At 34.8% G+C, this 15651-nt stretch overlaps 1 protein-coding gene across 2 annotated transcripts in view; it reads right to left on the minus strand.

Annotated features, from left to right (window-relative positions):
* Positions 1–1564: 1564 nt before the first annotated feature.
* LOC144976778 (importin-13-like) overlaps positions 1565–15651 on the minus strand; it is a 41710-nt gene continuing 27623 nt past the window's right edge. For both annotated transcript variants that reach the window (XM_078921209.1, XM_078921220.1), the window contains exons 19-30: positions 15562–15588; positions 13632–13766; positions 12791–12940; positions 11890–11970; positions 11190–11327; positions 10242–10338; positions 9330–9382; positions 6818–6884; positions 6369–6427; positions 5836–5925; positions 3624–3805; positions 1565–2237 (exon numbers count right to left, since the gene is read on the minus strand). In XM_078921209.1, the coding sequence (XP_078777335.1) occupies positions 2129–2237; positions 3624–3805; positions 5836–5925; positions 6369–6427; positions 6818–6884; positions 9330–9382; positions 10242–10338; positions 11190–11327; positions 11890–11970; positions 12791–12940; positions 13632–13766; positions 15562–15588 (1188 nt within the window). In that variant the 3' untranslated portion in view covers positions 1565–2128. The remainder of the gene's footprint in view (positions 2238–3623; positions 3806–5835; positions 5926–6368; positions 6428–6817; positions 6885–9329; positions 9383–10241; positions 10339–11189; positions 11328–11889; positions 11971–12790; positions 12941–13631; positions 13767–15561; positions 15589–15651) is intronic.

Consider the following 15651-nt stretch of genomic DNA (forward strand, 5'->3'; position numbering starts at 1 on the left):
TAGCAAAAAGCTTACATATATTTTATGAGATGTTAAACAATTTTAGGTCATATGAGCACCTAGGCAGGGGAAGATAATAAGGGAAGATAATAAGACCGTTAAAGATTTTAGATTCAAATTATCAATACTTAAGACAATCTTGAGTCCTAAGTGCTGAAGGAAGAGCAGTGAAAAGAAAAGGGGACTGGTCAAAAGAAAGACTAGTTGTATATATTAGTAGCACGATCAAATTATTCAGACACCAGTACTCTACTGTACCAAAGAGACAGCCCCCCCCCCCCCCCCTCTATTCATGTTCAGAATTTTTGTGCATTCCCCCCCCCCCCCCCCCCCATTTCTATTGAAAATTCACCAAAAGGGAAAACAAAACAATAATAAGGGGAAATAAAAAAGCCCCCCAAAAGACGTAGAAGCGCTATCAAAATAAAATAGCAATGTACGAATGTGTATGTTGCAATTTCTATGTTCTTGCTGTTATTTTACGTGCAGTACATTTTTTTCGTTTTGTTTGTTTGTTGCTTTAGGTCTCTTCCAACACAATTGAGGTTATATGAGATTTTTGTTTGTTTGTTTGTTGCTTTAGGTCTCTTCCAACACAATTGAGGTTATATGAGAGACCGCTGAAACAAAAAAACAAGCAATCTAACAAAAATAGTACACATGTAAATCAAAATCATAACCTAAAGATATCATAAGCTAAATTATAAATAACCAAGAACAAACAGGCAGAGGATTTACAGGAAAAAAGATATCCCCTGTCAAAAATACAATCACAAACCAAAGAAGCAGGATAGGCTAGTAAAGAGAAGAAGAAACGACATCACTATCGGATCGTACACCCATGCGAACATCATAGGTATATGATTCAAGGGTGATGCTCCCATCCAACCACCCGCGTGCAGTACATTGGATTGAAAGAAAATCATTTTAATTACATCTGACCTCGCCTAAAGTATAAAATGCCCAAAATACACATTCCCCCCCCCCCCCCCTCCTCCTCTATGGATTGGTCAAATTGCAACCCCCCCCCCCCCCCTCATTATTTGGTCAAATTGCATAACCCCATTTTATTGAATTATGCCCAAAGTGTCCTACCCCCCCCCCCCCCTTCTATTTGATACATTAGAGTACATAACAAAACCCTGCTCAAATAAAGTACAATCAAATGTTTGATGATAATTAAACATTTTAATACAGCATGGAAAGATGATTTACACGAACAAAAAATTATCACTCACATAAAAACATCCCAACTCAAAACACTTTTGTTTGTCTCCCTTTCAGCAAAGGATCTCATTTTCAGACTCAACACTACACTCTAGATCAAAGCCAACTTGCAAAGAACAATAGATCTAGGACAAAACAATCCGCAAGAATGGACCCAGGAGGCAGGTGACGGCGTGCATAAATCATTGCACTTGAATGTAGGAGACCTGGATTCGAACCTATTATCATCATCTCCTTTTTTTTCCCCTTTAACAAGGAACTGAGCCCCTATTGTTCACATTGCATGACCTAAAGAAAAATTCCCCCTCCCCAACCCCCAAGGGTGAATAAATGGGAATTTTATTTTATATCTTTTTTTTATTTACTGACATGGGTAACATCTTGAAATCAAATTCTCCATCTTTTACATTCATTAAATGACAATTACGATAAATAATTGGATTTTGGCATGGGAAAAGATTAATTATTATATATTATAATACAGGAATGAAAATTACTTCATGTTAATATTTGCACACACAAATGCTTGCATCTGTCAGTGTGAACGTGTGGGTAGATGGGTATACATAAGCGTGTGTGTATGTGTTTCTGAACATGCTTATAATGTAAGTCTGAATGTGAGTGGGTGACTGTTTTACTGTTTTCTTGAACAAAAACAATGACAGAATGAAGAATGGATAAATGGACTTATGAAAAAATATGGATACTGAATGGACTTATGAGCTGATTAATCAAAAAAATGTTTTTTTTAAAACCCAAATTACTGAATATGTGTTAAACGAAGTGACTTTTGAATGAGAGAATGGATGGACAGTTGGCTGGATAGATGGCTGACTTGACTGAAGAAAACTGGATGGTTGGAAGGAGATAAAAACCGATTGTTTCCATTTTGTCGATGGTGTCACAAGAAGGCAGCTGCAGCCTCTGCGTATTCCGTTCCCAACAAACCTCGACACAATAGGGTGAATTCTTTCACAATTTCCCGCGTCACTGCTTTGTTGATGCGATCCCTGTGTAAGACAAGGATAAAAGGATATCTTATTAAGCATATGAATATTCGTTGTTTTGTTTGATTTTAAGGGTTTAACGGTGCTTGCAACACATTAAGGTCAAATCAGCACCAGTAAAAAGGAAGAAAATGGGGTAGTAAAAACTTCTAGAATTACAATTAAAGCACCCAAGAAAAGGTAAGACAAAGGGTATTTGGTTCAAATAGGAAACAGAAATAGATTCTAGGAGCACATTATCAAAGTACTTGGTTTGAGATGACCAAAAGGTCTCATCTAGACGCAAGCACAGATCCCCACTAAGAGGAATACAACAAATGTTTACAAATCATATATAATATGTAAACATAACATAACACAGTGCATAACGCAGAGATGATTTACAAGACAAAAAATATCATCTCCCAAAACTCTAACTATACATTTGACTCTTTCTCTCCCAGCCAGGGTATCTGGCCAGGGCCAGGACAAAACCAAGTAATCTCATCCCAAGACAAAGATAGAAAGCATGTTGGAAAACATAAATAAGGGGATACAAGACACAGTAAATGCCTCCCTGTCCACTATGGGAGGTCAGGAACCCCACCCAGTATGAATCTTTAAATCAGTTTATAAGTTAAGATGAAAAAAAAACTTGTTATTTTTCTGTCTTTCTGAGGCTAAACAATTTTTTTTACATATAAGATAATTTAATTGTTAGTAGTATTAATATCTTGGCTCTAGTTTCCATTTCAAGGTGAGGTACCAAACCAAATATTTTCATGTCAAGATCTAATTCAACCCTAATGAAAAAATCCTCATGTTGCATTTGTCGTTACTTTTAAACATTCTTTACGGTTGATTTTTATGATGTGGAGTTTTTTAAATAACATCTTTAATAAATTTTGCCAAACTCTTTGTATTTCAATTAAAATCTAAGATTAAACAGGCAATCTAAGACAAATATTTATATTGCTCTTTTATCTTTTCTTTTTAGTCCTTCAGAGCCATTAGTCATGTAGATCCAGCATGAAACAGACGAAAGCAATTGCTTGCTACCCTTTGGATAGGACGCTAGCTTATCGCAAAGTACTTTCCATCAGATCTAACAGACCAATCTGCATAATCACTACTGGGTGGACAGGGGGTCTCTATCAAATGGAAATGATGTCAGTAATAACTGTTGCAGAGCATTTTATTTCTTTCGAATTTTTTACGAATTTGCATGTAGCCTACATAGATTTTATTAGCTTGATTTTATTTGTAAAAAGAAAAACAACATTTATCTGGCTGAATTTCAATTTCCGGTTTCTTTCTCCATTGTTCTGTAGCCTTCAATTCCCCATTTAATGGTTGCCCTATTTATCCAGGCAAGTGATATTTGCTTCAAAGGGAAAGTGAATTAAATACCTGAGCAGGTTTTTTACAAAGTGTTCCTTGTCTTTTTTGGATGCCTTTGGAGATGGATATCCCTCATTCTCAAGTAAAGAACTCAGCCACATTGACAGCTGGGCTACATAGCTCTTATTGAGGCATAGGAGGACATCTGCAACAAACTCTACCACACCTCGCTGGGATTCACCTCCGATTGCCTGCATAAACAAAAAAAAAATTCATTAAAAGGTAGAAAATGTACAGTACAGTGGCAGAATAAGCATTGATAGATAATAAACATTGAGATAAATATAAAATTAAGCAGAAATTATTGTTCTAAAAACAAACAAACAAATATATAAAGTTAAAAAGTTGATATTTCATCAAGAATGATCTACACTATTTCTTTTCTGAGTCATTACAAAGTTCAAGGAATTACCTATGGAAGCCTTACATTTTGAGTTGATACAGATACAGATGTTTTGAAGAAAATATACAGATTTATTGTTTGTTATATATTGTTTGTTTGCAGATTTATTGTTTGTTATCTGCCATTAACTTATATTAGTATGTTTAGCATACATGTGGCTTGAGACCATCTGTAAAAGTCCTACTAGATATTAGCACAGAGATCCACCTAGAGGGATAAACTCAGATATATCTCTCAAATAAAAGGATCTTCAAAAGATTACAGGCAGGGCTGCGGTAAAACCAAATAATCCCATTTTATAACAAGGAAACAAAGCCTCATAGAAAGGACACATACAGGAAGATGGAAGAGATAGTGAAGATGGAGAGCAATGGCATACAGGGCACAACCCAAACATGGATTAATAACTTCCTTCATGACCGCCAGCAAGCTGTTATTGTTAATGGATGTCGCTCGACTGAAGTACCTGTTAGATCGGGTGTTCCTCAGGGATCTGTCTTAGGACCCTGTCTATTCTTGGCATACATTAATGACCTGCCAATTAATCTAACCACAACAGCCAGACTCCTTGCAGACGATACTGCAGTCTACAGCACTGACAATGACAAACTGCAAGCGGATCTGCGTCAACTAGAAATATGGGAAGAAAGCTGGGATAAGAAGTTCCACCCAGCGAAGTGCGAATCAATGTCCATAACAAGATCAAAAACACCCACGATAACTGAATACCACTTACATGGACACACATTGGAGACAGTGAATGTTGCAAAATATCTTGGTGTTAACATGAAAAAAGACCTAACATGGGATGAGCATATTAACAATATTACAAGTAAGGCAAACAAAACACTGGGATTTTTAAGGCGTAACCTAAAAATTAGCTCCTCGAAAATCAAGGAAAAGGCATACAAAACATTTGTAAGACCTGTCCTGGAATATGCTTCCATTGTTTGGGACCCCGACACCCAAAAATACGTCTCAAAAATTGAATCAGTGCAAAGAAGAGCTGCACGCTACGTCCTGAACAGACACCACAACACCTCAAGTGTATCAGACATGTTAGAAAAACTACAGTGGCCGAAATTAGAACACCGCAGAAAATCAGCAAGATTAACAATGCTATTAAAGACCAAGCACCACCTCGCTGAATGCCCAGTCATCAAGAAAAAAGTGATACCAGCACCTTTGAGACAGAGAAGAGGTAACAACAACCAATACAGCCTCATAACACACAGAACACAATACCGTGGTTTTTCCTTCTTGCTGCGTACGGTCAGAGACTGGAACCAGCTTGACGCTAAAGTGACCGAAGCCACTACAATTGATGCTTTTGTGGCAAGTTGCTATGCAGATACTTAGACCTTACACAAACCATCACTGACCAACGTTGACGACCTTTGAATGTCCCTGGAAATTGATTTTAGACTAACGATTATAAAAAAGGAATACAGAGAGATTAGAAAGCAGTTTCATATTTGCCACAATAATCAACCAATTGATTGTGGGCAATCAAAGGAAGAAGAAGAAGACAATGTAAAACCTAAAGGGGAATTTTACCTAATGCTAGTAGTTAAAAATTCAATAATTATTTTTTTTTATTTAAAAAGATTAATCGGATTAACAGTGAGAAAAATAAAATAAACACGTATTAAAAATTTTGGCCAGAAAACTGGTCCTTAAATTATTGATCGATTAAAATCACCCTCATCTAACCAAAAACTCCTTCATCCCAGCTTTAACAGTTTTTAGCAAAATTATTTGAATGAGTTTTCTGGCCATAATTTTTAATACATTTTGTTTTCATAGTATCAATCATACCCTTAGTAATCTGTCCACAAGGATGTGGCCATGGGTCACCACAATGGTCTTGATCACCTCGTACTGGACACCAGCATTCAGAAACTCGATCTGTGTATCAAATGATACATAAATATTTTTTTGTAATCAAGATAAGAGATGGAAATTTTGAATTAGTGGGGTGTGTGTGGGGGGAAAGACAGAGTGAGAAAGAGTGATAGAGAGAGAGAGAGAGAGAGAGAGACAGGAAGACGAAGAAGAGAGAGAGAGAGAGAGAGAGAGAGAGAGAGAGAGAGAGAGAGAGAGAGCAAGAGAGAGAGAGCAAGAGAGAGAGAGAGAGAGAGAGAGAGAGAGAGAGAGAGAGAGAGAGGGGGGGGGGATTCCAAGAGACGGTAACACAAAAAAGAGATAAAGCAATCAACAGTGTAAGATATCAAATGATGTTTTTGAATGATCATTGATCATTTTTACTAATGTCTTGTAACCCAACTAAAATAGAAAAAGGAGGAGAAAAAGATTTAATAAGAAAAAAACGTTGAAGAAATTGTACTCACAATAAAATTACAGGAAGCTTTAACTGTTGCCGATTCTGGAAGAGCCATACTCAAAACAGCTGAAATCACGACAATGGAGTCAATCAATAAACATTTATTGCATTGAAAATAATGAAAAAAAAAATATTTATAAAAAAAATTTACTGAAGTAAGTAATAGGGTTCATACCATTCTTACACCTCCACTAGTCACTCTCGTGTTACTATCGGCAAAAAAATAAAATAAAAAACCACACCAAAAACAACAACAAAAACTAAACCTAAAAAAAAGGGGGTCCTTCAAATCTTAATCTAATACCATGTAAAGATAATAATACAAAGAAAAATAATTTGTAAAAAATAATAAAATGAGGATGAGGAAATTAATCATATTTTTTGTTTAAAGAGAATAAAGAAATGAAAGGACAAGAAAAAGTCAAATAGCGATTCCCATTGGACTCTTTCACTCACCAGCATGGAAAAGTGCTGTCAAGTCACACTGGCAATTTAAAATTATTTTCTTGAATTTCCTCATTGCCTGTGAAAATTAAAACGAAACAAAAAAACATCCTATTGATTAGCTAAATATTGCACACTTTGTAAATAAAGGGATATATTGGTACAGATAATCTTGCCCAAGAAAAAAAAAACGCATCTACATAAAACACATTTATACAATTACACAGACACACACACACTTTCACTCACCTAATAAAAGTAAAGATTTTCCCACATTTTAAATCAAGTATCTTATACCCAACAAATAATTTAGAATATTTTTTTTTTTTGTCAGAACAAATTAAAACTGATAAGCTTATGTGAATATTCATAATTGAAAAAAAAAAAAGACAAAAAAAAAAGAAATTCTATAAGCAACCATTCTGCCTTGCATACCGAGCAACATAGTGTAATGACCTGAATCATCACAGCATTGGAGCAAAGTAAAAACTAGTATTAAACAAATTCCTTGTTTCATGTAAAAAAAGGCATTCAATTTTCAGCAATAGAATCTCATCTTGTAGTAAAGTCAAGTGATAGTGAGCACAGTCAATAACCAAGTAGACGACAATTTTTGCAAAACTCTGGCCTCTGCCTTCTACACATTCAACTCTGGAGTGAATGAATACTATAAGCAATTACAGATGTTAAGAGTGCTAGTATAAAATGGATGCTTAAATTGTTTGTTTGTTTGTTGTTTTAAGGGTTTTACAGCGCTTGCAACACAATTAGGTCATATCAGGCCAGTAAAAAGGAAGAAAATTGGATAGTAAAAACATTCTAGATGTAAAATTAAAGGGACTTGAGGAATAAGTAAGACATGGGGAAAAGGTTCAAATAGGGTGAAGATGTAGATTACGAGAGCACACTACCAATGTACATTGTTTGAGATCACCTAAAAGTCTCACCAAGACACCAGCACAAGTACCCACTAAGACTAAGAGGAATACACTCAATAAATGTTTACGAATCATATATTAAGAATAAACCAAAATAACTACATAACAGAGAGATGATATACAAGGAACAAAATATCATCTCCCAAAACTAATTATACATTTGACTGTTTCCCTCTCAACCAGGGTATCCGGCTAGGGCCAGGACAAAACCAAGTAATCTCATTCCAAGACAAAGACAGAAAGCAGGTTGGAAAACAGATATAGGGGGATAAAAGACACAGTAAGTACCACTATGGGAGGTCAGGAACCCCACCAAGGGACGCTTGGGTATTAATTGACAGGGTGTCCAGCAAATATTTCCCCTCAAATTTACTACCTGGAAAAAAAAATTTACTACCTAGGAATTTGAAAGAAAAATGCCGGCGCGCCAACTACCAATTCCAATATATATATAAAGTCACATCCAAAAATCAATAAAAGTAGGCTAATAAGTAATCAATATTAAATCATCCAACAATTCAAACTTATGATTGTCTTACCTCAATGTAAATATATATCCTGTTTTAAACATCATGTTTCCTGCTTCACACTCACAATAGGGAAGTATTTAGGAGCAATAGAGTAATAAATGTTTCTGCTTCACAACCACAATAGGGGAAGTGTTTAGGAGTAGTAATAGTGTAATCATTGTTTTAAAATCTAAAATGATAAAATATGTACAATGTTTTTTAATCCAATCTTGCTCCTACAGAGAGTCTAGCTCATGCTGCAGGGTCTTCAATGAGGCCTCCATTGTAGCTAGATCTTGTTTTTTGGCCTTGGCATCTTTTCTTAAAGCATTGCTTTGCACTAAGAGCTCATGGCTTTGCTTGGTCCCTCCCTTCTGCTCAGCCTCATCAGCTAGGTCATCTACCTTCCTTGTAAGCATGTCTATGTCTATTTCTAGTTTTCTTTTCGTTGAGGTCACCTCTTTCACTTCCTCATGTTTCCTTTTCTTAGCACTAACTTCCAGACAATTTGCTTTTTCTCTCCTCTGATCCTCAAGAGCAATTTTATACTTTTGATAAGCACCACTGCAAGACGAAAGCAGTGCTTTGCTGAGAGGGGCGACAGAGGGGCAACCATTCTTGCTAACAAACTGACAAATTAGGCGCCTTGCTATAATGGATCTCTCTGTCATGTTCTCAACCGATACTTCCTTGTTGACAGAGAAGCCCCTTTCCACTTCTGCATTGCCATGACTGAGTGTTAGTATGATGTTGATCACTTTCCTGAGGGCAGGCATTTTATTGAGAATGATGATTTTATTAAAATATTTATCAAGCTTGATGCACTGACCTTCTTCAACTCTAATGATCCTGTCCGTGTTATTCATCTGATTTTACTACCTTTGGCCAAATTTTTACCACCTTTGGTGCAAATTTACGACCATTTACGACCTTTATGACCATGATGCTAAATTTACAGCTTTTTTACGACTTTACGACCTTGCTGGACACCCTGATTGAGTATTAAATTGAAATCAATGACAGAATAGCATCACTTGTAACCAATGTTATACCAATTAATATTTAAATATGACTGACCTGAGCAAGAAAGCACATGAAACCCTCTATTACATCAGTAAACTGGCCAATTGCTGAAAAGAATATTTTTATATAAACATTTTTGAAGGCGATGAAATAGTTAATATTGTAAATAAAATAAACAATTTAACGGAATATCTGACATCAAAACAGCTTTTAATCAACAAAGCAGACAATATCTAGTACTCCTTTTAAGGGTGCCATTATTTGGAAATAGTATAATAGAGATTGAAAAAAAAACAAAAAAAAAACATATGGCATATAAATACTGATGATAAAACGATAACCATGGTAAGGACAATGTATTACTAAAAGAAAAAAAAAAAAAAAAAGGACCACCAAGTCGAACAGGTTAACCACTGCACCGCAGGGCTACTTGCATTATAGCAATATTTATCAACACCATTCCATAGTTAATATTTTTTCTTCTTCAATTTTTTAATCAATGTTTTTTATTTTTTTATTTCATGGATTTAAATTTTAGTTACAAGTGCATCATATTAATATTTTACTAACAAAGCCATGATAGATAGGTGTGACCCTATTTTGTGGGTCTTAGTTATGACTGAAAAGGAAAACTAAGCTGACCAAAGTCACTCTTCCCGTTGAAATTTTCACATTATCCAAATAGCCAGAACAACTTCTTAGAATTATTTGGGCAATATTGTCTGAATAATTACTTAACAAATTTGAAAATAACCGGAAAAACAAGTTAATTAATAAAAAAATAAAAAACTGGAAAATAAAAACAGGAACTTAATCAATACGATTTGTCATATCACTGTTATCTTGCCAAGAAAGATAGAAAATAAATTGGAAAATTATATTAGACAGTAAATCATGAACGAGTAGTGATTTAAGCAATTCAATCTCATTGAAAAATATATGGGTAGAACTATGGGTATGACTTACAAGCATTGAACATTTGTAAAGACCTGGTGCACACATTCTCCAAAATAGCTTTGGAATAAGGTATAACACTCTCTTCTTGGCCAATCATCAACATCATCTGAAACGACAGAAAAAAAATAAAAAAATTGTTATTTCAAAATCAAACCTTTTTTCTTTAAAAAATTTTTTTTTTTTGTTTTCTCTTAAAAATGAATTTGATATGTTACAGTTGTATCAGTACCTGAGACAAGGATAATACTTAATAGATTAACTTCCATGCATTTGATATTAAGCAGATTCTGTCTGTGTCTTGTCTCAAACTTACTCAAAAGATCCATCCAGATGCAGGTCAACTTTTTTTTGTTTTGTTTTTAGGGATTTTACGACACTAGTAGGTCATCTCAACACCAGTAAAAAGGAACATAATGGAGGAAATGATGTATATCTCAAGTACCAAAGAAAAAGTGAGACAAAGGGGAATGGTTCAAATAAGGAACAGAAGAAACCCTGATGAGTCCTTCAATGTGCCCATTGACATTACTAAAAGTCCCATCCAAGAACACCAAAGGATCCCGTTATGAAGGATAATTTGACATGTTTACACAATATAATACATTAAAAACTAAACATTATAAAAGTATATAACAGAAAGATGATTAACAGGGGAAAATTATGATCTCTCAAAAAAGGAACTACACATTTGACTGCTTCTGCACCAGGACCTGGAAGAAAACTGAGCAATCTCAGTCCAGAACAAAGACAGTGAGCAATATGGGAAGGGGAAACAAAAATGGGGGCAAAAACACAGACACAGCAAGTGACCTCTCTGCCCACCTTGGGAGGTCAGAAGACCCCATCCTGAACAGGCTAAGAATCTCATGTGAAAAGGGGTGTTAAACATGTACAACAATGATGAACTTTGACCTCATATATCTTATGGCTCACGAGAAAAATAAAATCCAGACTTACATGTTTGCATAGATCAATAACAGGAGTGCAAGGGCATTTCTCATAAAGACTGATGACTAGCTGGGTTAGCTCCCCTGCCATAGGAATGAAATCGTCCTTTAAATTCTGGATGGCTTTCTTGTACACACAACATACAGACTGTTGATAGACAAATTAAACCAAAAAAAAAATTTTTTTTAATGGGATGAAAACATTTGTCATTTTTGACAAAATTTAGTGTTTAGCTCAATGAAAAGATTAACCACCCAGACTTATGGCTTGCTCATGTGGTATTCAAATAAGATAATAACAAGCGATGAAGTGAGTAAAGAAGTGCCATAGGACAATGGAGAATAAAAACTTCGGCGGTGATGGGGAGTCGAACCCATGACCCGAATATTACAGAACATCAGTTAAGTGCTGTACCAGCACACAAATAAAAGTTCATTCTCTACAAGAGAAAAGGGTAGCCCTGACAAAGATGCCGGCATACCTTCAATATTTGGGCATACTGGGCTGAGTCCTTGCTCTTTAATACAAGATGCAAAGTTTTCCGATCTTTTGTTGAACTGAGTATTATGGTATGAGTAGTATAGAATGCTATGAGTTTATATATCATTCAAAGGTCATTTCTTAAATGGTTTTAACTTCTGTAAGTGGTGTAAACAAATGGACGCAGAATTCACTACATAATAAGTACAAAACAAAAAATAAGCATCACCTCCACAATATTTGTATCGAAGATCCATAGAAATAAAATCTTCTGGATGAAAGGGGAAATCTTTTCTAAGATGATATAAACCTGAAACAAAAAGGCAAGTTAAGGAATAAAAATCAAGACCATGAATTATTTTAAAGAAGAAATTTGTTTTAAAAAGTCTAGAGGAAAAAACAAAAAACAAAAATAAACCCCAAAAAAGACTATTTTAAAGACCAGAAGTCATAATTCATAAATTTTACAACTTTAACTAATGCCATTTGCTTTCAAAACCATAGGAGCAGAAAACTGGTTATTTTGATAGCCAAAATGACCTCAAAGCTTGTTGACATTCAAAGCTTTTTCAAGTTGCTATAAACATAAATTTCATAAATCTTAATTTCATGACTTTTATAAATCCTTAGACCCAATATTTGGGAATTAGAAACCATTAAACAACATCCAAGACCAATCACATAAAGAAAGAAAAGTGAACAAAAGGTAATCAAATTGCTTTTAACTTTTACCCATTATTCATCTGGTGATAACTGGAGACAAGCTGGAGTAAAATCGAACTCAACTATTCAAACTTCCTTTAATTAATTTCAATATAAATTATTTTTAGGATTAATCTTGAGAAAGACTGAGACATGTCAGTTGCAATGCAGTGCTGCGAATGAATAATACAGGCTTACTTTCTTACTCAATGAAAAAGATGACTACAAATTACGAACAATGCTTTCTTCACTCAACCACCTCACCCTTGCTAGAGTGTTAAGATCTAAAATTGAAAAAAAAAAAAAAAAAAAAAATTCAAGACAAAAAAACAAAAACCCCAAAAAAACAAAAAAAAAACAAACAAAAATAGAATTTTAAAATTTAAAGGCAACAAAAAAAAAGTCAGGAAGGGGAAGGCAGTTCTTACTGGTTTTGGTTCATTTCCTGTCTGCTGTTGTGGTGGTGTTTGTCGAATTGACTCATCAAATCCATTATCCCAATCTGTCTCCAGAGACCCAAACAACCAGGCAAAGATATTGACAGCTAAGTAGACCTCATTGCGGTTTGACGGACTAGGCTGTTTTTGGATTTCATTGATAAATGAATAAATATTCATGTTCATTCTCATAATCAAATAAATCATAAAATTCTGTACAAAATCAATCAAACAAGTAGATCTCATAGTTTTTATTTCATTATTTCTAATTTCATGAAGTGTAAGGATGAACACAAAGTAGACCATTTAAGTAGAGAAATGCTGTCGGATGGAAAACAATGGAACAGAACAGGGGGAAACCACTGTGTTTAAAAGGGAAGAATGGATATTGCAAATAGAGAGGCCCTGTGATGCTTGGCACCAGGTGGGTAAAATACTGGCAAAGGGTAAAGGTACGTGATGCCAGCAACTGTTTTGTATCAGGATTATGAGGAGAAATTCTGACATTCAGTAAAGTGTTTTATTCAAAGAGAAAACTTCCAGTAAAAAAGTATGAGCTGGATAAGCTGCATCATAAACTCGCATTTTTGCCAGAGATTAAAATTTGTAGATTCCAGTCATTAAATAGGAATTCAATTTAAAAAATTAAGGACAAGAATTGAAAGAAAACTTGAAACTAATAATAAATAAAATAACTTTTTTATTTTCTAAAAATTAGGATTTTATCACATACAATAATTAATGACTGGTTGAAAGATGATGATGTGTATAAAAAAGCACCAGCACTTCACCCTTTAATTCTATATTGACACTAATCACCAACCCAACTAACCTGTGCTTCTGCTAAAACTTGTAGCCGTGTGATATGTAGTGAGAGGACAGTGTTTAAATACAACAGGACTTCACCAGATGTCATCACAGATAATACATGGCCAACACTTGACATTAGACGCAGCAAATCTCTTGTCTGTCAATGAAATTATTTTAGAAAGAAACTATTGATAAAAAATGAACAAAAAAAAAAAAGATATATATATACTTATAGACAGGGACATTATCTCATTTGCATACACATTTTTGTTTTTAATGCTTTCACGGTGCTTACAACACATTTAGGTCATATCAGTGCCAGTAAAAACAAAGATAATAATTATAGAATTACAATTAATAACCCAATAATAAGTAAGACAAAGGGGAAATGGTTCAAAAAGGGAACAAATGCAGATTTCAAGAGCACACCATCAATGTACTTAGTTTGAGATCACCTAAAAGTCTCATTTCGAAACCAGCACAGGACCCCACTAAGAGGAACACACTCAAATATTTACAAAATATGTTCAAAACAAAAAATGTAACTATCACTAGATAACAGAGAGATGATTTATAAGGAAAATAAATATCATCTCCCAAAACTAACAATACACATTTGACTGCTTCCCTCTCAGGGTGACTCAGAAAACAGATACAGGGGGAATAGAAGACATAGCAAGTGACCTCCTGCTCACCATGAGGGTCAAAAGACCCCACCCAGGCACCCAAAATGGAGACAGTTTCGATTCTGGATAATATCTACCCAATAGAGCATGGTAGATTGTCTAATATTTGATCTGGTGGAAGGCACTCTGCAATAAACTAGATCTCACTCTTTTACCCTACAGAAAAAGGGATACCCTCTAGATAAATGGGCATAATGTCTCTGAAAGACTACACAAAAGCAATAGACAGTAACCAATATAGACAGGAATCAATAATGCTATAACTGCTGGGAGTTTCTCCCAGTATCATTGCATTATATTGAAGTTTTTAAAATATTTATAGTATCATCCCATAGACGGTGATTTGATGAAGCGAAAAATAAACAAACAGATAAATTTTTAAGTAAGAACATTAACAACAAGTTGAATTCACAGGCAAAAAGCGTCACTAGCAGCAAAGACCAGAATTTATAAAACCCTTCAATACTAATGGAATAAAAATGCATAGGGACAGAATATTTGACAAAATTTCAATACACTAAGTGATAAGTTTCTCAAGGTAGGAGCTTGAACTGAAACTTACCATGCCAAATATTCGATAATTTTCTTGACTACCAAATTTAAAATTTAATCAAAGACTAGAATTGGAGAATAAGAGCACCAATCATGCATGAAAGTTGACCAGCATCATTTAGCCTGAAACTTTCAACCCTTAGCTGCATAAAAAACTGTGGCTGTATCAAGGGATGATGATGATGGTTTTGGTAGTATTGGTGGTAGGGGTGATGATGATGTGGTTGTTGTAGTGGTTGTAGTATGGATGGTGCTGTGGTGACATTAGTAGTAGTGGTGGTAGGGATGATGCCGTAGTGGTGGTTGTTGTAGTAGTGGTGGTATGGAATGTTATGTGGTGGTAGTTGTAGTAGCAGTGGTAGGGATGATGCTATGGTAGTGGTTGTAGTATTAGTGGAGGTAGGGATGATGCTGTGGTGGTGGTTGGAGTAGTAGTGGAGGTTGGAACGATGCTGTGGTGGTGGTTGGATAATGTGGTGATTGCCAAAAAGCATTTTAAAAATGAAATTGTATTATTTAAAATTAAAATTATTTGAAAACTCTTATGCCGAAATGAAATTCAATTTGCTTGAAATTGAAGCATTTTGCTGGAAGGGGAATTAATTTAATCTCAAAATGCTAGAATTATGCTGGAGAACCTTCATGCATTGAACAAACAAATAAATAAATAAATAAACAAATAAAAAGCTATAGCAGTATAGGAAAAAGGCCTACCTTCAATGCATTGGTTTCAAAAGAATTCTGAAATAAAATAAAAAAGATATGTTTTGAAAATTTTGCGTTTTGTTTTATACCTGGCAAGGA

This window comes from Berghia stephanieae, chromosome 1, assembly GCF_034508935.2.
Source record: "Berghia stephanieae isolate SIO BIC M18660-M18661 chromosome 1, UCSD_Bste_1.3, whole genome shotgun sequence".
In the NCBI taxonomy this organism is placed as follows: Eukaryota; Metazoa; Mollusca; class Gastropoda; order Nudibranchia; family Aeolidiidae; genus Berghia; species Berghia stephanieae.